At 40.2% G+C, this 23,329-nt stretch overlaps 7 protein-coding genes across 7 annotated transcripts; 3 read left to right on the top strand and 4 right to left on the bottom strand.

The window, feature by feature from the left end:
* Window position 1: 1 nt before the first annotated feature.
* Window positions 2-2,284, bottom strand: MONOS_606 (putative cytosolic heat shock 70 protein). Its single transcript, XM_067876262.1, has one exon. The coding sequence runs from the start codon at window positions 2,231-2,233 to the stop codon at window positions 197-199; it is 2,037 nt and encodes a 678-aa protein (XP_067729163.1). The 5' UTR covers window positions 2,234-2,284; the 3' UTR covers window positions 2-196.
* Window positions 2,285-2,406: 122 nt separating this feature from the next.
* MONOS_605 (dynein intermediate chain) lies at window positions 2,407-6,321 on the bottom strand (the record flags this gene model as incomplete). Its single annotated transcript, XM_067876251.1, has 8 exons — window positions 2,407-2,679; window positions 2,844-4,916; window positions 5,105-5,244; window positions 5,423-5,507; window positions 5,578-5,689; window positions 5,761-5,877; window positions 5,933-5,970; window positions 6,139-6,321. The coding sequence occupies 8 exons, from the start codon at window positions 6,319-6,321 to the stop codon at window positions 2,545-2,547; spliced, it is 2,883 nt and encodes a 960-aa protein (XP_067729164.1). The 3' UTR covers window positions 2,407-2,544.
* A 55-nt stretch (window positions 6,322-6,376) lies between these two features.
* On the top strand, window positions 6,377-7,430 carry MONOS_604 (putative Calmodulin). Its single transcript, XM_067876240.1, has 5 exons — window positions 6,377-6,436; window positions 6,522-6,621; window positions 6,696-6,913; window positions 6,967-7,030; window positions 7,089-7,430. The coding sequence occupies exons 1-5, from the start codon at window positions 6,422-6,424 to the stop codon at window positions 7,151-7,153; spliced, it is 462 nt and encodes a 153-aa protein (XP_067729165.1). The 5' UTR covers window positions 6,377-6,421; the 3' UTR covers window positions 7,154-7,430.
* On the bottom strand, window positions 7,358-8,856 carry MONOS_603 (aspartate/ornithine carbamoyltransferase family protein). The gene is made up of 2 exons (XM_067876229.1): window positions 8,578-8,856; window positions 7,358-8,505 (listed from the first exon to the last, which is right to left on the bottom strand). Exons 1-2 carry the CDS (start codon window positions 8,818-8,820, stop codon window positions 7,531-7,533), a joined length of 1,218 nt encoding a protein of 405 aa, XP_067729166.1. The 5' UTR covers window positions 8,821-8,856; the 3' UTR covers window positions 7,358-7,530.
* Window positions 8,857-9,439: 583 nt separating this feature from the next.
* Window positions 9,440-14,321, top strand: MONOS_602 (putative cyclin-dependent kinase-like Serine; the record flags this gene model as incomplete). The annotated part of the gene is made up of 6 exons (XM_067876218.1): window positions 9,440-9,557; window positions 9,618-9,677; window positions 9,738-9,822; window positions 9,966-10,122; window positions 10,373-10,548; window positions 10,703-14,321. The coding sequence occupies 6 exons, from the start codon at window positions 9,440-9,442 to the stop codon at window positions 14,319-14,321; spliced, it is 4,215 nt and encodes a 1,404-aa protein (XP_067729167.1).
* A 1,408-nt stretch (window positions 14,322-15,729) lies between these two features.
* MONOS_601 (uncharacterized protein) lies at window positions 15,730-16,122 on the bottom strand (the record flags this gene model as incomplete). Its single annotated transcript, XM_067876209.1, has 1 exon — window positions 15,730-16,122. The coding sequence occupies one exon, from the start codon at window positions 16,120-16,122 to the stop codon at window positions 15,730-15,732; it is 393 nt and encodes a 130-aa protein (XP_067729168.1).
* A 146-nt stretch (window positions 16,123-16,268) lies between these two features.
* On the top strand, window positions 16,269-23,077 carry MONOS_600 (uncharacterized protein; the record flags this gene model as incomplete). Its single annotated transcript, XM_067876198.1, has 3 exons — window positions 16,269-16,348; window positions 16,477-16,596; window positions 16,774-23,077. 3 exons carry the CDS (start codon window positions 16,269-16,271, stop codon window positions 23,075-23,077), a joined length of 6,504 nt encoding a protein of 2,167 aa, XP_067729169.1.
* Between the last annotated feature and the right edge of the window lie 252 nt (window positions 23,078-23,329).

The following is a 23,329-nucleotide window of genomic DNA, read 5'->3' on the forward strand; positions in this document are numbered from 1 at the left end:
ATTTTAAAGACTAATTCTTTGTTTAATTCAATAAAAGATGAATGTTTAACAATAAAAATAATAATAAAAAAAAAGAAAATTATATAAACAAATGAACGAAAAAGTTAAAATGTTAAAAAACAATCAATAATAATTATTTTTGTTTTATATGATAATTCCAAAATGACGAAATTCCCAAAAGTGTTTATATGCATATTTAATCAACCTCTTCGATCTTTGGACCAGAAGAAGGTGCAGAGTTGGAACTATTTCCACTGCTTGGTGCACCTCCCATAGGCATTCCTCCCATTCCGCCCATTCCAGGCATGCCACCCATAGGCATCCCACCCATTCCAGGCATACCGCCCATGGGCATATTTGGCATTCCTCCAGCTGCACCAGCTCCTCCTGCCTGATATGCTTTCATCATGATTGGTTGAGACACATCTTCCAATTCTTTCTGCTTCTTCTCATATTCCTCTTTTGGTAAATCAGTGCTTCCACGGATTGATTCCAACCATTCAATAGTTTCGTTAACTTTGGTTTCAAGTGTTTTCTTATCGTTATCATCGATCTGTAATTTTCCTTCTTTGAGTGTATTTCTCAGAGAGAATGCAAGTCCTTCGAGTCCATTTCTTGCTTCAATTGTTTCTTTGACTTTTTCGTCTTCAGCCTTGAATTTCTCTGCTTCAGCAACCATTCTATCAACCTCTGATTGACTCAGTCTTCCTTTATCATTTGTGATGGTGATTTTCTCGTGTCTACCGGTAGCTTTATCCTCAGCAGACACTTGAAGAATACCATTTGCATCAATGTCAAACTTAACCTCAATTTTTGGAACTCCTCTTGGAGCAGGAGCAATACCATCCAATTTGAATGTGCCCAAAAGATTGTTTTGTCTTGTCATCTGCCTTTCTCCTTCATAAACTTTTATAACAACAGATGTTTGATTGTCGCTGTATGTTGTGAAATCCTCTGATTTTCCACATGGAATTGGTGAGTTTCTCTTGATCAAAACACACATGACACCACCTGCGGTTTCAAGTCCAAGTGACAATGGTGCAACATCAATCAACAAAAGATCGTCTCCTTTTGATCCAATGGTTCCTTTCAAAATTGCAGCTTGAACAGCAGCACCATAAGCAACGGCTTCATCAGGGTTGATGGATTTGCACAATTCTTTTCCTCCAAATCTATCACGAATCAATTGTTGGATGCGAGGAACACGAGTTGAACCTCCGACCAAAACGATTTCATTGATTTGTGATTTGTCCAATTTTGAGTCCAGCATCGCACGATCCAACGGTTCCAGGCATTTTCTGAATTGTGATTCGCACAATTGTTCGAATTTTGCACGAGTAATCACGGCGTTGAAATCAAGTCCTTCAAAGAGAGAATCGATTTCAATTGTTGCTTGTGTTGAAGTTGAAAGTGCTCTCTTTGCACGTTCGCAAGCAGTTCTCAAACGACCGACTGAGCGGGAGTTGCCCATCATATCTTTCTTGTATTTTCTCTTGAATTCATCTGCCATGTAGTGAGTCAAGATGTTGTCGAGATCTTCACCACCACAATGAATATCTCCAGCTGTGGCTTTCACTTCAAAGACACCAGAATCCAAGCACAAAATTGAGACATCAAGGGTCCCCCCTCCGTAATCGAAAATGAGAACATTCAATTCAGTGTCTTTCTTCTTGTCTAGACCATATGCAATTGCAGATGCTGTTGGTTCGTTGATGATTCTGAGCACATTCATTCCAGCAATTGTTCCAGCATCCTTTGTAGCCTGACGTTGGCTATCGTTGAAATAAGCTGGGCAAGTCACAACAGCTTCTGTGACTTTATGTCCAAGATAAGCTTCAGAAATTTCCTTCATCTTTGAGAGCACCATGGAGCTAATTTCTTCTGGCGAAAATTCTTTTGTTTCACCTTTGTACTTGACCTGATACATTGGCTTTCCGTCTTTCTCAATGACTTTGAATGGCCAATGCTTGATATCGTTCTGAATTTCGGAATCTGAGAAACGACGTCCAATCATTCTTTTGCTATCAAAGAGAGAGTTTTCTGGGTTCATGTTTCCTTGGTTCTTTGCAGCATCACCAATCAAACGCTCCGTTGGAGTGAAAGCAACCCAGGATGGAGTCGTTCTATTTCCTTGATCATTTGGGATGATCTCAACAGTTTCGTTTCTCCACACACCAACGCATGAATATGTTGTTCCAAGATCAATTCCGACAGCTGTAGTTGCTGCACACATTACAATGATATTACAGAATTATTACAAAAAACAATAATAAACTGATCAAGAAAAGCAATTGAGGATATTTATTATGCCAAAAAATTTTTATGATGGTCGTGTTCATGTTTCTTTTGAATTTGTGATTATTTCTGTCTCAATAAGCAATTTCATAAATACATAATTAAATAAACTGGAATTCATGACACTTTAAATTTAAAAATGATGAGATGAAAATTGAGATAAAAAAAAAAAAATACAGGATGTGAAGCGGAAAAATTATCCCTAATCCAACAATAGAGAGAAGAAAACAAATTTGGAAAAAAAAATGATTATTGCTTTTTGGCTTTTAATTTTTCTCTTTCGGCTTTTTCTCTTTCTTCTTTCTCTTCAGGGCCTTCAATTGTTGCAAAGAAATCCACGTTCACTTCAGGAGGAATTGTTTCTTCATCCAATTGACCAAGACACTGATAATAAGGAAAAAATAAAATAAAATAAAATAAAATAAAATTAAAAATAAATTTTAGAAAATAAAATAAATATTAAAAATAGCAACAAAATATAGATACAAATTTGATATGCAATTAATATCAAATAATAAATTAGACTATAATAACGATCAGATTCACACCTCCCAAACAACAAAATCGTCCATGTCATAAACAAATTGTCCCTGTGCATCCTTCTTCTTCGGCGGCAATCTGTTAGACTCCTCTTCTTCATCCTCTTTATCGCTATCTCCATACCCTCCTCCTCGCTTCGCTCCGCTTCCCTGAGCAGTTGCCGGCATTTTGTGATCTTTGATCATCCTTCTTTCCTTCAGAAGCCGCTCCTTCTCCTTCTCCTCTTCCTCTTTCCTTCTGCTCTCTTTAATCCTCTGTGTCTCGTGCTCAATGAACATCTCCAGCAGCTTCCGCTCAGTCCGCGACGGCGCTGACAGCGACAGCGGCATCTCCACCACACTCATCCTCCCGGACTCATCTCCCAAGCACAGCAGCTGCGGGTCTCTCAGCCCTCCTCCAACAGACAGAGGGAGGGGCTTTGACACAAACAGAGAGACTATCCCGTGTGGAGAGAAAGTGTGCGACAGCACTGGCTCGTTTGCCCGCTCGATGATCGACCACACCTCCACATTTCCTCCACTCCTCGCCAGGATTATCACTGACGCCCTCGTCGGCGACCAGCTGCATGCAGTGATTGCATTCGGAGAAGGTGGAGATGCGACTAGTGGCACGTTGATTCCGTCCTTCCAGATGGAAAACTCCCCACCAGACACAGCCAGCGTCAGCTTGTCCACAAACGGGTTCCGCGCCACGAAGATCAGAGGAGAAGAACCGACCGTCAAAAAATCGCCAACAGCCATCAAAGACGATGAAGAAGAGGAAGATGACGAGTCATCACCTCCATTGTCCCCGCCTTCACTGCTTCCTCCTCCACTTCCTCCACCGCTGCTGCCTCCATTTCCTCCACTCCCACTGCCTCCACTTCCGCTTCCTCCTCCTCCTCCTTCGCTTCCACCGCCTCCAATCAGCCCTCCGCCAGCCCCAGCTCTGTCGAATATGTCCTTCTGCACGATCTCCCCGTGGTCTGTGCCCACGATGACCGCGTTCGCATTGATAGAAGTGAGAGAGGTGAGAGAGGCAGTTGTCATGCCGTCGAGGGAAGAGGAGGATGAGGTGAACATAGGGAACCACACTTCAGACGGGAGCGGCTGGTAGTCAGCTGTCTGGTCGAGACGCAGCAGTGAGGCAAGAGTGATGGCTGGGGTGCTGGAAGAAGAAGAGGATGAAGAGGAGGAGGAAGAAGAGGATGATGATGATGATGATGAAGCAGAAGCAGACGCAGAAGACGAGGAAGATGCCTTTGCAGCAGCCTTCTTCTTCTCTCGCTCCGTCTTCTGCTCAAACTGAAATGCAGTGATCGAGTCAAAAGGCAGGTAAGTAAAAGGGGGCGGTGAATCCAGCGTGAAAGACGAGAACGATGCCATAAACACACCCAGCATCTTCAACGTGGCGTAGATGTCCCACATCTTCATCTTCCCATCACGAGACACCGACAAAAACGTCGACGGCGAAATCCACTTCAGCTCCGTCACATCCCGCTGGTGGCTGCCTTCGATCTCTCTGTCTTTCACTTTCCCGTTCTCCAGCGACGACACACGTGCAGGAGCGACAAATAACATCCCTTTCGTCTCGTTCTCGTCTTCCAGCTCGGCTCTGATCGACGTGTTTAGCGGCAGCCCATCTTTTCCCACTTCTCCTTCTCCGCCCACACCCCCGCCGACGCCTCTGCCCCTGTTCCGAAACGCGAAATCCGTGTTTCCCGCAGACAGCTGCGCAATCGCAGCAAGCAAAGCCGTTCCACCAGACCCACTGCTGCCCCCGCTCGCACCGCCAGAGGCTCCCCCCCCTCCTCCGCTTCCTCCTCCTCCTCCACTTCCCCCGTCTTTTCCCGCACCACTTGCATCGTCTTTGCCCTTCCCGTCTTTACCACCGCCACTCCCGCCGCTTCCTCCTCCTCCTCCGGAGCCTTTCTTCTCCTTCAGGCCAGAGATTTTCATCCCTCTCTCGTTCTTCAGCTGCTCAAGGGCGTTTGCCAAGTCGTATGTCAGCACACGCCCTGTGTTTGTACCGGCAATGATGATGTTGGAGCGAAGTGGGTGGAAGTGCGCGATGGTTATTTCAGAGGGAGACTCGAGTGCAATCTGAGGGGATAGGAAGAAGAAAGAAGATAAAGAAGAAGCAAAAGAATGGTACGGAAATATGATATATGTTAGGAAGAGATTGAAAAATAATACGAATATATATTATTATTATTTAAAAAGAAAGAAAAGAATAAGAAGGGTTTAAAATGATTTATTGAAAGTATTGAAGAAGAAGAAAAGGAACATACAATTGGCGCAGGCTCAGGGGGGTTCCATATCAAAACATTGCTTTTTTGAAGCAAGTTTTCGTTCTTCAGTTTTTGCTCGAAAGAAGCAGGAGAAGAAAGAACTTCAAGAATAAGTCCGACCCTTTCCCTGTCAGTTGTATCTGTAGTTGATAACATTGATTGTAATAAATTCATTATGTTTTTGAATTCAAATTATTTATGTTAATAAAAATAGATGAAAATATAAGTTTCGAGAATAAAATGCAAATCAACAATTACAAAGACAATTTTAGAGATAATAAATGTAGGTTAAACGTAAAAAATATAAATTAAACACACTTTTACCGATGGTAGCTGGTTGAAATTCAACATGAGATGCAACTTTGTTTTTTGTGAATTGAAAGTTTTCCAGTGTAGACAAAACCTATTGAAATTTTCCACAAAATAATATTCATATCAAACACCATAAACCGCTTTTGAATATGAAAACAAACTTTTAATGATTTATCTCCACGTCCTCCAATTGCACTATCATCAGGAGGAAACTGACTGAAATCATCTGCATACACATCCAACAACGTGTTTTGAACGAGCGAAAACGAAACTCTAAAATAAGTTTTTAAAAGCGAGAAAATGTTGATGATAACAATTAGCCTCAACGGAAAAATTCCACAAACTGAGACTCTGCATCTTTCAAAAAATTTTTCATTTCTTTTGAATAAAACATTTGGTCCTTTTCTTCTACAGACGCATCAATTTCTTTTGTTTGCACTCCAAAATTTGTGTATTCGATTCTTATTTAGTTCCGCACAATGATAAATAAATTGAAAAAAATAAAAACAAGCATACGGATCGGGTCCGACTCCAATATCGCAACGACGTGGTATCTGAGTGTTCATTTCAAATTAATAAAGTTAGCCGAATATATCCATCGACGTTAAAATTTGTTAAAACAATTTAATAATTATTTTTGTAAAAATATATTATATTTCAAAAATTCATAACAAATAAACAGCGAAAAGAAAATTATCAAATCAATATAACTAAATTCAAACATCACAAGAGAAGTCAATCATGAGTTTTCGTTCATCTGCCTTTGCATCAGCAAATCTAATAATTTCTGTATAACTTTCATGTGAATCCTTATCTCCAAGAAGTGTATCCTCTCTGCGAAAATCTCTTCGACGCCGAGAGAAAAGTATTGACGCCTTCCCAGAGGACAGAATTGTTGACGTCATCTATAAATAAATAAAGCTCTGTTAATTTTTCAACCAACAGTGATCTGCCTTATTATTTTTTTTCAAATCAGAGGAGCCCATCATATATAACAATTATTATATGGAGAATGAAGATGTTTGCTTTTGAATTAAAAAAAATACTCATTAACATATGTGATATTGCGAAAAACATTATTCATTAAATTATATACTTTATGGAGAAAGCTGAAATTGCAGAAATAATTTCTGAAATTCGAGTAGCTTTTTCTCTTTTTGACACAGATGGTGATGGAGTAATTTTGACAAAAGAATTGCGACAAAGTATGTCTCACATTTGTGCATATTTATTATTTGAAAATTTTCATCTATACTTTTTTATTCAATCATCATCGTAGTTATTCGTGCTTTAGGAATTAATCCAACAGAAAAAGAAATGAATGAAATGGAACATATTTGTGATCCAAAAGACGAAGGCGCTGTAACATTTCCAACAGTTTTGGAAATGCTTAAGCCGAGATTACTCTATATCAAAGAAGAAGACTTGAAACAGGAAATATTTGAAGAATTTGACAAAAATGAAGATGGATTTATAAATGTAACAGATCTATATCAAGTTTGAATTATCTTTCTTTGAATGTCTTGCAGAGAAGCATTATTTTTATGAAGGTTATGAAAGAATTAGGAGAAGAATTAACCCAAGAAGAACTTCAATTTATGATCCAACAAGCAGGTTTGGAAAATAACTTTTAAGCGAATTTATTATTTTCTTCTTTAATTTCATGAATTAGCTGGTGGCAAAGATGTGCAGAAAATTGATAAAAATATGTTCTTAAAAATGGTGAAAGATTGGTGAATTAAAATTAAGAATTTGTTCTTTAATTCAAGTTCATCAAGCAGTTGTTCAGAAACAATCGGATCCGTTCTCGAAAGTTCTCTCAAAGTCGGAACCTGAATATTCATGCGACTTCAATGTTTAAAACGAACAAACAATAGCTTTTCTTTCTTGGAATGATGTTTGATCTTTTAAAAAAAAGCATTATCAGACACAAAGATGCTCAAAATCATTTTCATAATTATTATATTTTTGATATATACATGTATATTAAAAACAAAAAAAATATCACGTTGAATCTTGATATTAGTTTCACAGAAAATTAAAATAAATGAATAAGTATATGGCAAACGCAATGACATACATTGGCATATTGCCAGAAATTAAATAATAATGTTCTACAAAGGAAGAACTCGTGGTTTCTTTGCATTGAGCAGATGCTCCATAACTGCGGCTGGATCTTTAAACTTGCTTGTGATGATCATTGAAGCAATAACGTATGGCTTGTGGGATGCTTCCTTGTAAGTGTCAATACGATATCTGTCAAAGACAGATGACTGGACTTCTCCTTCTTTGCAGGAGACACCTGTGATATCAGCAGGCAGGCAGTGCATGTAAAGGGCTTTTCCGTCTTTTGTGAGTTTCATTTTCTCTTCTGTGCATTCCCACGAAGTGAAACGAGCATTCATTGCAAGAGCACGTTTTTCCAATTCCTTTTGCTCTGGACCTTCACGGCTTGGAAGCTTGACTCTTTCTTGCATGATTTCCAATGGAGCCCATGATTTTGGATAAACAACATCAGCGTCTTTGAAGGCTTCTTCCATTGTCTTTACAATAGTCAATGACCCTCCTCCTTCAGCAGCTCCTTTCTTTCCAGCATCAATAATCGGAGGAAGAAGATCGTAGCCTTCTGGATGCGCAAGGACAACATCCATTCCAAATCTTGGAAGAAGAGCGATGATTCCTTGTGGAACAGACAATGGTTTTCCATAGCTTGGAGAATATGCCCATGTCATTGCGATTTTCTTTCCTTTCAGATTTTCAACTCCACCAAAGTGCTTGATGAGATGAACAAGATCTGCCATTGCCTGTGTTGGATGATCTTCATCGCATTGCAAATTGACAAGGCATGGGCGTCTTGGAAGAACACCTAATTCATGACCTTCTTTCACAGCATCTGCAACGTCAACTTGATATTTATGACCTTGTCCCAACCATTTATCATCACGAATTCCAATAACTTCTGTCAAGAATGAGATCATGTTTGCTGTTTCACGAACTGTTTCACCGTGAGCAATTTGGGATTTTCCTTCATCCAAATCAGAAATGTCCAATCCAAGGAGAGTTGCTGCAAATGAGAATGAGAAACGAGTCTAACGTTGAAAACAATAAAATAAAATTTGAAATTATAAAAATTTCAAAAGTTTGCATTAAATATTTCAAACTCTTGTAGAGTTATCACGAAAGACTGAAGCTGCAATTCCACCATCGAACACTTTGCAAGAAATGTTTGCTCTGTAGAGTTCCTCAAGAATTTCAGCAACAAGAATAACGGTGCGAAGATCGTCAGGAGATTTGTCCCATGTACGAAGGAAATCTTTCTCGTACAAAGATGGGTGAAGTTTCTTCAATTCATCGATATATTTCTGAGCTGCTTCAATATTCTTAGCGGGATCTGCTGCTGCCATTTCAAGCTTCAATCAATCAGAAGTGATCAAGTCCCAATTAATGCACTTCGTTCATAACCTTCAAAAGTGTGAAGAAAACTGATTTATGAAAATGAAATTATATAACATTTGTAAAAATTATTAAAATCAATTAACTTATATTCATTTCTGCAATGAAAAAAATATTTTTTGTGAATGACACATAATTAATTATTTAGTTTTTTGTCAAAACTTACAACGTGTATTTTTATTGGAACTGAATGAATAAATACGATATCCTATGCATCCAAGGAGAAGGCATAATTTTATATTATAGTGCAGTTTATCTGATATTTCATTAATTTGTTTGCAGGAGCATATGGAGTCGTTTTACGTTGCAGAAACAAGGAAACTGGAGAGCTTGTTGCAGTGAAAAAATTTAAAGGGGATGGAGGTTAAATCATTTGAAATTATACATATTTTGTATTTATATTTTCAAATTATTGTTCTGATTAAATTAGAATCAGAAATTGATAAAAAAACTACTCTCAGAGAAGTTAAAATTCTGAAAATGCTAAATCATATAAATATAGTTAATCTTATAGAAGCTTTCAAGAGAAGAAATAAGCTTTATTTGGTATTTGAGTTTTGCGAAAAGAATATGCTTGAAATCTTGGAAGAGAGTCCAGATGGATTGGAGCCAGAACTTGTGCGCTTTTATATTTGGCAGCTTTGCAGAGCCTTAGACTATTGTCATAAAACTGGAATAATTCATCGGGGTTTTGTTGAATTTATTTTTATTTTTAGCTCAACATTATTGACATAAATTTTTATTTTAGATATTAAGCCAGAAAATTTACTTGTATGCGCAAATGGGGAACTTAAACTTTGTGATTTTGGTTTGTTTTGCATTTTTCTATTATGTATTTTTGAAATATCAAATTTTGTTGATTAAATAGGATTTGCACGTTTCATCAGCAATCGAGGAGATTATACGGAATATGTTGCAACTCGCTGGTATCGAGCCCCTGAATTGCTTTTAAGGTTTTTAATTCATTTTTCTACCGTTCTCTCTTGCTTAAAGAATTTTATTAAACTTAATTTATCTTTTTTAAAATCAAATATTTAACTTTTTGTTTTTAAATAAAAAAATTTTTTGAAATCCAAACTTGCCAACATTATTAAAGTACTTCAAATTATACGACAGCTGTTGATATGTGGGCAGTTGGGTGCATCATGGGTGAGCTTGTTGATGGGCAGCCGATGTTTCCGGGAGAAAGTGAACTGGACCAGTTAAATGTTATAATGAAAGTGATGGGAAATTTAACAAGAGAGCATAAAGAGGTTTGTTAACATTAACCAGATAGTGTTCTAATTTGGAAAATATCAAACAAATTTATATATATATATATTTTGAAATTGAAATACCTCAACTTATTTTTGAAATTTTGAAATTTTTTGTTCATTAAACACAAAATTTCCATTTTCAATTTGTTGTTTTATGATTTTGATTGCACATTTTGCACATTTTTATTATTTATTTTATTTTATTTTATTCATTTTTTTCTTTATTGCATATGCTCCCTCAATCCAGCTGTACATGAAGCACCCTTCTTTTTCCTCCCACCAGCTGATTTCTGTGACCCGCCCCGAGTCACTCGAAAAGAAGTATTTCGCAAAAGTCTCAAAAAGAGCCCTTTCCTTCATGAAAGCGCTTATTCGGATGGACCCTGCGGAAAGAATGACTGCAGAGCAGGCACTGCAGCACCCGTTTGTGTTTTTGAATTCGTTTGGTTGTTGTGTTTCATGCTTATTTTATCTCTTTCTTTCTCTTTCTTTCTCTTTCTTTCTCTTTCTTTCTCTTTCTTTCTCTTTCTTTCTCTTTCTTTCTCTTTCTTTCTTTCTATTTTTCTGTGAAATACAGTTATTTTGAAGGAATGGAGCAGCTGCATCCGACAATAGCAGCACAAAAGGGGAAGATTATGAATCGCGAGCGATCTGCCCAGAAAGGGAAAGGAGCAAAAGAGAAAGAGAGAGAAAGAGACAGAGACAGAGAAAGAGAAAGAGAAGGGGTTAAGACAAAGAGCAGAGATAGAGAGAAGACAAGAGACGAGGATAGAGAAAGAGAAAGAGAAAGGGAGAGAGAAAGAGAAAGAGAAAGAGAAAGAGACAGAGACAGAGACAGAGAAAGAGAGAAAGGCGATGATAAGAAGAACGGAATGAATGCAGCGCAGGCAGCTGCAGTGGCTGTGCGCGAAGCTGAACGGCAGCTCACAACAATCTCAATGGCAGCACAAACAACATCAAACATCCCTTCTTTTTCTCCTACTACTACTTCTTCTTCTTCCTCTTCCTCTTCTTCTTCTTCAATGACTTCTAGCCCTTCTGTTCTTCTGCCTTCACTGGGAATGGGTCGAAGCAATAACAACAACAATGCAAACAACCCTTCCTCCTCTTCTTCTTCTTCCTCTTCTTCTCTCTTACTCTCCTCTCATTCAACCACCCAGAGTTCTTCGTTCATCGGGATGGCGCCTCTCAATCCGATGCCTGGCAGAGAGAAAGAAGACAGCCGAGACAGAAACGAGACCGACAGAGAAAGAGAGCGGCTGAGGAGCAGAGGAGAGGTATATTCGAGGGAAAAAGGGAGGCTGCAGGTGATTGGATCCTTCGCACAGGGCGAGGAGCAAGGGGAGTTTGGATCGACTTTGCATTCGAATAACTCTATAGGGATGGGTGCTATGCCTTCTTCACATTCTTCTTCTTCTTCTTCTTCCTCTTCCTCTTTGTCTTTGTCTTCCTCTTCCTCTTCTTCTTCATGTTTGGCACAGACATCGCAAAGGCGCCCGTTTTCGCCTCTTCCGGTGATTCCTCCGTTTGTAGACAGAAAGAAGCTGAAGGACTTGGCGAAGAAAGGAGAGAGAGAGAAGGAGAAGGAGAAGGAGAGAGAAAGGGAAAGAGAAAGAGAGAGAGAAAGGGAGAGAGAAAGAGAAAGAGAGGAAGAGCGAATTCGAATGAGAGAAGAAGAAGAGTTCACATACGACGATCCAGAAGCAGAAAAGATACTTTTAGCAGACCGAATGGAGGAGAAGAGGAGGAGAGAGAAAGAGAGAGAAAGAGAAAGAGAAACAATGATTGCTGTGGGGGGAGGAGGAGGCAGCGGAATGGGGCTGGGCGAGAAATACGGGGTGAAGAAGAAGATGAGCGAGATAAGCGGAGAAGGGAGAGAAAGAGAGAGGGAGAGGGAGAGGGAAAGGGAAAGAGAAAAAACTCTTCCTGTACTCACTCCAGTTGGCAGTGAGGATGACGAGTGGATCGACCAAGACGGCTTTGGCGCGAAACCTCCACGACACAAAAACGCTTCTTCTTCTTCTTTCTCTTCTTCCTCCTCTTCTTCTGATCAGCCAACGAAGATGAGGGCACAGACAATGCAGGCTACCTCGAATGGAATGTATCAGAACACTGCTGGCTATTCAAGTGCAGATGAGTATGAGGGAAAGAGCTATGAGAGAGAAAGAGAGGAGGAGAAAGACAAAGCAGCTTATCCTTCTTCTCTTCCACCGCTGAATCAGTCTTCTTCTTCTGCTTCTTCTTCTGCGTTTCCTCAGCACCCGCCATCACGTGCTGGAAATCGAAGTTCTTCTCTTTATCCTCTTTTATCTTCATCATCATCATCATCTACTTCTTCTTCACCCTCAACAACAACAACAACAACTGTTTCTTCTTCTGCTTCTTCTGCAATGTCATCATCGTTTTCAAACTCCACGACAAATCTTGCCACTTCACCTTCTTCTTCTTCTTCTTCTTCTTCTTCTTCTTCTCTTTCCATTCACAACATTCACAGCACATCCAGCAGCCCCTCTCAATCACCTCAGCCTTCATCCTCTTTTTCCTCCTCTTCCTCCTCCTCCTCTTCTCCTTCTCCTTCCTCCTCTCACTCCTCATCTCCTTCTTCTTCCTCTTCTTCTTCTTCCTCTTCTTCTCGTTCCTCTGTTGGATATGGCAGCGGAAAGGGAGATTCGCGAAAGGCACCTATTTTTTTGTCTGATGAGCCAATTTTGGAAGAAGAAGACGAAGAGAAAAACGCAGCCATTTCACCAACAAGAGAGGGAGAAAGAAGAAGAGAAAAGAGAGAAAGAGAAGGTCATTATGAGAAGAAGGCAAAGAAGTCGAGAAAAGAAGAAGAAGACAGAGAGAATGAAGAGAGAGAGAGAGACAAGCGAAGAGATAGAGAAAGAGATAGAGATAAGAACAGAACGAAGTGGGAGAAAGAGAGAGAGAGAGAGAGAGAAAGAGAAAGAGAAGCCGAAAAGCCAGTTGCCATTTCGTTTTCTCCGTTCCAGCATTTTGTGCCGCCGGCGTCTGTCCATTTCAACATCAGGCAGAATCGAGAAGGAGAGCAGAGAAGAGGAGGAGGTGGAGGAGGAGGTGGTGGTGGAGGAAGTAATGGAGATGAATGGAAGAGAGGGAAGAGAGGGAAAGGAGCAAAGGATAAAAGCGACAGACAAGAAAGGAGTGAATATGGAGATTTTGATGTGGAAGAGCGCAATTTGCATTCAGAGAGAGAAAGAAGGAGAAGTGACTTGGACGATCCACAAATACGAGGAAGGGAGAAAGTGAAAGATTGGGAAAGAGAAAGAGAAAGAGAGAGGGAAAGAGAAAGAGAAAGAGAAGAGTATAAAGATAGAGACAGAGAGAGAGACAGAGAGAGAGAGAGGGTTCCTACATCTCAAGGGAGACGAGGGGGCATTGGCCCATCAGCCTCTCCACCTATTCATTCAACAACGCCAATCACTTCAACACTCATTCCGCCTCTTCAGCATCTGGTCACCACATCACATGTGTCACCTCCATCATCATCATCTTCTTCTTCTGCTGCTGCTGCTGCTTCTGCTTCTTCTGCATCCACTTCAATGAATCCAAACACTTCATCAACATCTTCTCCTTCTTCTTCCTCAATCTCTTCCTCTTCCACTTCCTCAGCATCCACACTGGGAAGACACCAATATTCTCTTTCACCTCCTCCTCGCCGCGGACTGTCTGTCTTTGCGTCTGACAGGTCTTCTCCCTCGCGCCACCAGCCAATTCCGTTCCCGCCCATCCATCTGAAGGACAAAGAGCGCGAAGAGCGAGAAAGAGAAAGGGAAAGGGAAAGAGAACGGAGTGAGCGAGAGAGAGAAAGAGGCAACGCAAAGAAAGGGCACAAGCCAGCTGGATATGGCGGTGTGATTGCCCACTCGCACCCGCACCCGCACCAACACCACCGCCAGCCGCAGATGATGGCGCCTCCGCCAGCCCCCCCTTCCATCACGCCCACCCGACGGGTCGTTTCTATCTCCCTCTCTTCTGCCTCCTCCACTCCAGTTCCGCCTTCTTCGAGCTCTTCCTCCTCTCCCACGCTCCTGTCCTTTGGCGCTGCTTCTATCTCGCCGAAGAGACACACCCCGCCTCCGTTTCCGCCTCAGTCACAGCAACAAGGGCTGGGCATGGTATTCCCTCCGCTCAGTTCAGCCTCTGAAAACGAAAATCCGTTTGACTCGCTTTAGAATGGAGTGATGAAAACAATGGAATTTTCGAAGTTTTTATTTTGTTTTATTTTATTTTATTTTATTTTCTGTTTTTTGATTGTTGTTTGCAAAATTTTTCAATTTACATGAAAATTCTGCTTTCAACAAACACTTTTTAATTATTATTTTCCACTGTCTTGCAATGGTTGTAATTGATTTAACTGATTCATTTTTTATATAAGTTGTGCTGCAGAAAAATTGAATGGAGCATAATCATTTCTTTGTGTTCACTCTTTTTGTTTGTGAAATATTTATCCTCAAAGTCGCATGTAGTCATTTCAATTAAAATAATTTTTTATGTAGATTTAACCTTTATGAATCAAAAGTTGTATTTTATTTTGAAAAAGTATTTATTTTTATTTCTTATTTTTTGATCTGGTGTGATTGCAGAATGGATAAAAGCTATTATTTTCAATTTTTATTCAAAAAGAATATTTTAAATGAAAAAAATAAATAAATAAAAAAAAATAAAAAAAAAAAAAAAAAATAAAATAAAATAAAATAAAATAAAATAAAAGAGAGAGAGTGTGTGTGAGTGAGTGAGTGAGTGAGAGTGAAAAAGAGAGAAAGTAAGAAAGAAAGAACGAAAAAAACAAACGATAAACATAATTAATTTCATAAAAATTTGAAAGCAAAAATCACTATAAATTATCATCCACTTTTTTACCACATTTATCTTATGAATTAGCATTTATTGAAGAACTATAGTTCAGATGCAAAATTTTTTCGACAAATTGAACGAAGACGTTGGTTAATTTACACGGAGCTAATTTGATATTTCTATTAATCACTTCTCACTATTCCACACATTCGATTTATATCAAAAGAAAATAATAAGGGGTGCAGGCAATTTTGATTTTCGTTTTTTTCTTGAATCCACATCAATGGTGAGGTGCTCCACCAACATGAAAGCTGCATTCCGTTTTGCTACATTGTTGTTGCTTGTTGTCCACAGCTGCAGCTGCAGAGGCATTGAAGAAAGACAAATTCAACAAATATGCGATGAGGAGATGCCAAAAGTCGAGATCAACATTTCAGACGAAAAAGGAACGAATAGCAATATTTATTCGATTCGAAGGGAAGTGATCGGGAATGCAGCTGGCAACCGGCTGTGTTGTGCTGAAACAAGTCTTGTAATCGTCAACAGCTCGTTGTGCGTGAGCCGCCTCACCATGGTGCCTCTCAGCGGCTTTGCGTTTGTCACTGCCCACAAGCGCTCAGCTGCCACCATTCTCTCCTCTGCCTGCCAAATCCACACACACCACAATCACAATCACAAGCACCACCCACTCTTCCTCTCTGCACACAGCTCCCTCTCACTCACGAACTTCTCCCTCCTCATCCCTCAACCGGCCATCCTCTCCTTCCCCTTCTTCTCCACCCCAAATTATCTCTTCTCTTCTTCCCACTCCACAATCCCTGCCTCCTTCTTCATCTCCCACTCCTCTTTCTCCTCTTTCGTCCCCCTCCACCAGCCCTTCCTTTTTTCCCCTTCTTCCTCTCTCCACCCCCAAATCCGCCTCAATCTCCATCTCTCAAGCACGCTCTTCTCCAACATCTCTTCTCTCTCACCACATTTAACACGAACACCATTTTCCTCATACTCACCCAATCCATTCTCCACCACAACCACAACCATAACAAACAACGCACACAACTCATTCGCCACAACCACTTCCATTTCCAACGCCATGTCAATCCCCTCCTTCTCCATTCGCTCATGCCTCTCTATCCACTCAACTCTCTTCCACCACACCCACAACCCCATCGATGGTTCCATTCTCCCCTCACTCAACAGCCCATCCACTTCTCTCTCTGCCGTCAACACATCTTTCCTTCGCCAAACACGATCTTCTCCAAATGTTCCAATTGTATATGTTGGAATTGAAACAGACAGAAAGAGACCAGATAGATTGGATTCGTTTGATGAGAACAGCCATAAATTTGAATGGTGCGAATGGAATGGTTCAACTGGTGGATCAAATCATGGAGGTGCACTTTATGTTGTTTGCACAAATGCAAATCTTGCAATCACATCTTGTTCGTTTTTCAATTGTTCAAGTGGTGATCATGGCGGAGCGTTATACTGTAATCGTTCGTTGAAGTTAAACATCTTAAAATCAAATTTCACAAGCTGTACAGCTGCTCATGCAGGAGCAGCTTATGTTGGATATCCACAGTCTAATTCTGCTTATTCATTCCCAGAAAACAGAGTGGAAAGTTGTTCAATAACAAGCGGAATTGGAAGTGGTTGGTATTTTGCTCTAGCAAATAATCAAACAAATTTTCAATTCTTGTTTTCCAAATGCAAGAGTATCTCAAATTCCGGTGGAGATTCAGCTGGCGCTCTTTTATTGGATTGGCCTCCACAAAATAAACCAAATCAATTTTTGATTGATGATTGCCAATTCATAAATAACAAATTAACAAGTTCATCAGCTTTCAATGGTGGCGCTGGGCTGTGCTGCACAACCACTTTCACTTGGATGAGCGGGTTCAAATTCATCACATTTTGTTTCTTCGATGGCAACACTGCAACTAATGGCAGGGGAAATGATGTGTTCTTCAATGGCAATGCAATCACTCAATCTCCATTTGAGAATTGTGGATCAACAACCCCAGCTAAAAGAGTGTGGAATAGCAATACAGCTGACAATGCAGTGTACAATGGCTGGCTTCCAATCATCAACCAGAACAAAATCGTAGCAAACAACGGGGAAGATATCGATGCCTGTGGCAAAACACAACAAAGCCCATGTGCTACAGTGGAGTATGCCCTTAGATGCGTTGCTCCCTTCAGCAATGCCTCCCTCTCTCTTCTCATCTCCACTTTCACTCCCACAAAGACTCTCACATTCCGTGCCCCAAATACAAAAATCACTGGAAATGGCACAACTACCACAACTATCGCCTCCAGTGGCATTCCCCAACCAACTTCTTCCTCTCCATCATTTTTATCATCCTCTTCACCAGATCCATCTGCCTCGTCTGCCCTCTTTGCACAAACTCAGGGCTCCCTCACAGTCTCTGCCCTCGCCATCGCCCACAACTCCACTAATCCCATTACCCCCATCCTCTTCCACCTCTCCCAAAACTCCCCTTCCCTCAACCTCAATACAACCACCATCACTGGAGTTGCCTCCAATTCAATAAAAACACCCATCTTCTTCCTCACTGCTGGCTCCCTCGCCCTCAACCACACAGCAATCACAAAACTCATCCTCAACAACCCCAGCATCTTCCATCTCACCTCCCTCATCGCTCCCCTCACCCTCAACTCCTCCAACATCACCGACATCACCTCCACATCTACCCCCGCAAGCTGTGTCCTCTCCTCTACCACCTCCCCTGTCCTCACTCTCTCCATCACCAACTGCACCATGAACAACATCAGCTCATCACAGCTGAACCAACAGGCTGTCACCAATGGAGGATGCATCTCATTCGCCTCATCTGCCTCTGACAATGCATTTTCGGTGAGCAACGCCACGTTCTCCAGCTGTTGTGTGAGCGAGGATGCGAGTTCCGGAGGAAGAGGCGGAGGGATATATCTGGATTGCAGCCTGAATGAAGAAGGATTTCAGCTTTCATCAATATCGTTTTCTGGGTGCAGGGCAACAGTCGGGAAGAACATTTTTGTGAAAAGCAGCAATTTGATGAATTGTGTGAATACAGAGCGTTTTGCAATTGTTAACACAGATTACGTGGAGGATGGAAATGCATTTGTTGGAGAAGATGCGATTTATGGAGAAATGGATCTCCGAGTGTTTCTTGTATCTATGAAGTGGATAGTTGTGTCTGTGTCGAAGGATGGGCACGACACATTGGGATGTGGAAGTGAAATATTCCCATGCAAATCACTGAAAAGTGGAATTGACCACATTGACAGAAGTGAGACAGAAGGAGAAAGGAAAGTGAATGTGAGAGATGAAGGGACAATTGAAGATATTAATTCATTCACAGATACACTTGTGATTGATGGGTGCTTGAATGAGGATGATGCCATTAAACACAGGCCAATTCATTTTGAAGGGACTATTAATGGAGATTCTGCAGCAACTTCATCTGTTATTTCATCAGCAGTTTCACTCAGTTTGTATTCTTTAAAGTTACAGATCCCAAGTCAATTTGAGCCAAACATGAATTCGTTGATCTCATCGAGTGGGATTCTTCAACTCAAAAACTGTTCATTTGAAAACCAATCATCAGATATCATTCAATACTCGTTGATAACCACAACAAGTGGGAGTTGCACATTGAAAGGATGTAGTTTGGTAGATTCTTCATTTATCATTTCACCACTGGTGATGGCTTCTTCTATTTTGCTTGAAAACAGCAATTTTTCAAATATTGTCAACACAGTCAGCAAAGAAGGAGGCGTTGCAAAAGTGACATTGAAAGAGAATGAAAAGCTGGAGATCAAATCGACAAATGTTTCATCTTGTTCACTTTTAACAACAAATGGAAAAGGAGGGTTCTTGTATTTGGATTGTCAAAATTGTTTGAATGAAACACCATTTCTTTTGGAAGGTGTAACGTTTGATAGCAACAAAGCAGATATTGGAAAGAATATGTTCATTTTGGGAAAGGATTTCAACATTTCCGTAACGAATGACTCATTCAAGTTTGATTATTCATCAATGAAGGATGATGGTAACTTATTTGTTGGAAGTGATGATTTTCATCAAGAAAAGGATTTATTCATGTTTTTGAGTCCATTCAGCTCAACTGAGATATTTATCTCATCGAATGGATTTGATGTGTCACGTTGTGGAAGTGAAGAAGAGCCATGCTTCACAATGTGGAAAGGGATGGAAAACATGAAAGAGGGAGATGAAATGAAAACAATACAAATTGAAGGATCAACAATTATTCGAGATTCATTCAATGTTTCCAATTATCAGATCAAAAAGAATGTGAAGATGGGAGAAGAGAATGTGAAAGCGATATTGAATTTTGAAAAGGCAACTGATAGTCAGCTAGAATATTTCATAGAAAATGATATTCACCTTGAATTGTCCAACATCCAACTTCAACTGTCAACTGGATTTGACAATTCGGACAAAACGATTATTTCAAACAAAAATGGAGCTTTGGTGATAACTGGATGTTCATTCCATTCAGAAGCAGGAGTGAACAATGGATTAGATTGCGTATTTGTGGATGCGATTGGAGGAAGTGTGGAAGTGGATGATTTGTCGATTGAATCGTGCAATGTTGGAAACAGTATTTTTGTCATTCATGATTCTGGAATTACTTGCCATTTTGTGAATGTTCGAGTGGATTCGTTAAATGAAAGCGGCGGACGCATTTTATCAATCAAGAAATCTGAATCAGGATTGAAGATAAATGAAGTGGGTGAGGAAATGAGTCTCAACATTGATAATTCGTCATTTTCAGGAGTGAAGAGAAGTGACAATGGAGCGAGCATTTTGGAATCAAAGAGTGAGAATAAGATTTGTTTGGTTGTGAATGAGAGCAACTTTGCAGAAGACAAAGCAGAATTGAGTGAAAAAGGAGGGGCGATATTCTTCACATTGGGTGCATCTGGATCAATGAAAATGATTGACTCAACAATCAGCCATTGCAGCTGCAGCGACAGCACGGGAAGAGGAGGAGGGGTGTATTTGGCAACAAAGGAAAGAGGAGAATTGGATTTCACATTTATGGGAATGAAGTTCAGTGCTAACACAGCAAGAGTGGGGGATGACATTTTCATTGAATGTTTCAACATCTTATCCCAGATCAACGAAAGCCAATTTCGATTTGATCTTCGAGAAGGCCATTACACCAGAATTAATGCGATATATGGAAGAGACGAATGTGATTATCCAATCGATACGGATCTGATTGATTTTGTGACGATCCATCAGAGCGACACAATAATTGTGAGCAGTGTGAATGGATCGAATGAGAGGCAATGTGGAACAAACACACTTCCATGTACTTCGATTGATTATGGACTGATGCATCTGACTTCAGATTTCATGAGTCTGATGTTCATTGTTGAGGAGAGCGTGATTGGTGATGAGGTGAATCTGAAGGAGATGAGTTTGAGTTCGAAGAACAGAGAGATGTGCAAAGTTAAAGTGAAATCAAACATTGAAAAAACAAGAGAGACATTGATGACAACAGCAGGAACAGTTTCATTGCTGAGAGTGAACTTTGTGTTTGATTCGAATTTCAATTCTCGACATGATTCACTGATATCACCAGAGGGAGGGATTCTTGAAATAATGAATTGTTCATTCACCTCAAAACAATCGGCGGATGGAGAAAATGCTGATTTTGCAAACATTCCATTTCACATCATTAATATGGCAAAAGGAGAATTACAACTTGATGGATGCATAGCATCAAATCTTATTCTTCAAGAATCTACATTATATCTTTCATCACCACTCCCATCAGTCATTGATTCATTAACGATTTGCAATTCAACAATTTCAAAACCTCTATTAGATATTAATGAATTCGGTCAATTGAATATGGACAGATTGAAGGTTGAAAATATCACAGTTGAAGGAAATGAAGAATCATTGATATCTTGCCTGTCAATGAAAAAGACAATGCAGTTAACGAATTGCACAATGGGTAAAGTCAGTTCAAAGACTACAAAAGGTAAATTGATGAAATTGGAGAATTGCACAGATGTGAAAATGGACAGTTGCATTTTTGATGGGAGCGCAAAGGAAAGAAATGAAAAGAATTTGAATGCAGGAGAAGATGAGATGTGCAAATGGAATGGATCTCTTGTGGATATTGCGAAGAGTTCTGTGATGACGAAAGACACAACAATCTCGAATTCACCAGAAGGAGGAATAACAATGAGTGGAGGGGCATTGACCGTTAATGATGGAAGATTTGAGAACAATAATCCATCAATTGAAGGATATCCATCACTGAGAAGAAACATCATATGTTCTGATTCAGGAACATTGAATGTGATGAGTTTGAAAGGAGGAGATGGATTGGAGAGAAACACATCACTTTGGATGTTGAATGATGGTTGCAACTTTGAAGGGATTGCTTCTGAGAGAGGTTCATCATTTTTCATTCCTGTATTAGAGAGTGTGGAAGCAAAAGAAGAGACAGATAGAATGAAGCTGACATTCAAAGGATTGCTTCTTGTTCCATGCAATTTGTCATTCTCAATTGTGAAGAGAAAGGGAGAAGAGAAAGAGATTGAAAAATACATGTTTGACGGAAATGGATTCTTATCAGAAAAAGAAGCAGAAGGAAGTGCAACAAATGATCTCCTCAGTAGCTGTGGAGACGAAATAGAAGTTAGTGTATGCATCCTCTTTGGCAATGCAGAGTCTCCTTCCTCAACAAATCCATTCATTCTGAAGAATGTGAGCGAAACAAAGGAAAACGGAAATGAAAGGATTGTTGAAGGAGGAGAAGAACGAAAATCATTTTGGCCGGTCATTGTAATTGCTCTTGTTGTAGTTTTATTGATTGTGCTCATTGTTTCAATAATATTGGCTGTTCGATGGAGAAAGCAAAAGAGAAGGACAAAGGAATTGGAGGAGATTGTGAATGATAACATCAGAAAGGATCCGAAGGCGTTTGAGATGGTGACGATGGATATGTCGCCTGAGGAGCAGTGGAGGAAAGCAGAAAGGGAGGCAGAGAAGAAGAATGATGAAAGGATCAAGAAGAGGGTGTATGAGAAAAGTTTGGGACACTCGAAGTCATCAGAGCATCTTCTCTCTGAGAGTGGTTCAACAGAATACATTTTGGGGAGAGATTCAGACAAGATTCCTCAATGGGCACTGGAGAAAGATGAGGAAGAGGAGGATGATACAAGAAAGAGAACACCTTCACCTTCCATTTCGTCTATTTCATCCACTACAACAACTGATTCGGATTCAACATTTGTTCAATCAGAAAGTCTGTGCCCCACCACCTCATCGATGTCGAACTTGGTGGATGCAATGGCCTGCTCATCTCCACACGAAAAGTTGATTGTGGATCTGAGGGATTCGCTGTTCATGCTGTTGCACGTAAGTAACGAGAAGAAAGAGATGGCTATTGGAAGCTTGAAGGAGAGGGAGCAGACAGCTTCCCAAATCCTGTTCTGGGTGGCCAATTTGGCACTCCACTCGTTTGACGAAATGGAAAACCCACTCCAATCCCTGACCAATCTCAGCCCCCACATTGTGTTGTTATCAGAGCATATGGTCATCTGCATTGTGATGCACTCAGATCTTTTATCAGATGACTCAGAATCATCTTCCATCTCTTCATCGACTGTTGTGACATCTGCAAGTGATGATGAGGAGGAGGAAGACTCTCTTCCTTCATCAGCGTTTGAGGATGAGAACGATTTCAAAAAAGAGTGTCTGAGGTGGAAGGCGCCAGAGCTTTTGATGAACAAGAAGATGGGAGCAACAAAGAAGTCGGTGGTGTTTTCGATTGGGATGATGGCGTGGGAGTGTCTGACGCTTCAGATCCCGTTTGGGGAGTATCCGACAGAGGTGGCTGGGTCTAAGATTGTGAATGGGGAGAGACCTACATTGGAGGAGTTACAAGCAAACTCATATTTTGAAACCATCAAGAATTGCATTTCTTCATCAGCAGAAGACCGTCCGTCGCTCACGCAACTGAAGCGTGAGTTCATAAAGCGCTTTCCAGCAGAGATGGTGATTGTAACTATGTCAGATGCAATTGATTTAGAAAATTCCTCTGAAGAAAAGGAACTGAAAAAAAAGTGGACCTACCAAAATTGATGAATAAGGGAAAAAAACATGGGAGAATGCCGCACAATGAAAAATCCAACAATAAATAAGGTGAATCATTTCGATGAATAAATGTATTTTAGCAGCTGTGAAAGGTATTTCTTTCTTCAGATTCTTTGAATGAAGCAGAATAAAAGGTTTTTTTTTGTTGATATGTATTCCGTGTAAAGTTGTATTTTATTTTTATTATGTTTTTGAATGAAGCTCACAAAATTTCATCTGTCTTGATTGAGCTCAAAGATT

This window comes from Monocercomonoides exilis (genome assembly GCF_001643675.1).
Source record: "Monocercomonoides exilis strain PA203 chromosome Unknown scaffold17-1647472, whole genome shotgun sequence".
NCBI lineage: Eukaryota > Preaxostyla > Oxymonadida > Polymastigidae > Monocercomonoides > Monocercomonoides exilis.

Excerpts from the sequence above, each read along its gene's own strand:
- MONOS_603 (XM_067876229.1), bottom strand. The coding sequence starts at position 8,820 with ATGGCAGCAGCAGATCCCGCTAAGAATATTGAAGCAGCTCAGAAATAT. Across the intron at positions 8,506-8,577 it reads TTCGTGATAACTCTACAAGA|ACTCGTTTCTCATTCTCATT; the intron begins GTTTGAAATATT and ends TTTCAACGTTAG.
- MONOS_604 (XM_067876240.1), top strand. Across the intron at positions 6,622-6,695 it reads GACAAAAGAATTGCGACAAA|TTATTCGTGCTTTAGGAATT; the intron begins GTATGTCTCACA and ends TCATCATCGTAG. Across the intron at positions 6,914-6,966 it reads ATGTAACAGATCTATATCAA|GTTATGAAAGAATTAGGAGA; the intron begins GTTTGAATTATC and ends ATTTTTATGAAG.
- MONOS_606 (XM_067876262.1), bottom strand. The coding sequence starts at position 2,233 with ATGTGTGCAGCAACTACAGCTGTCGGAATTGATCTTGGAACAACATAT.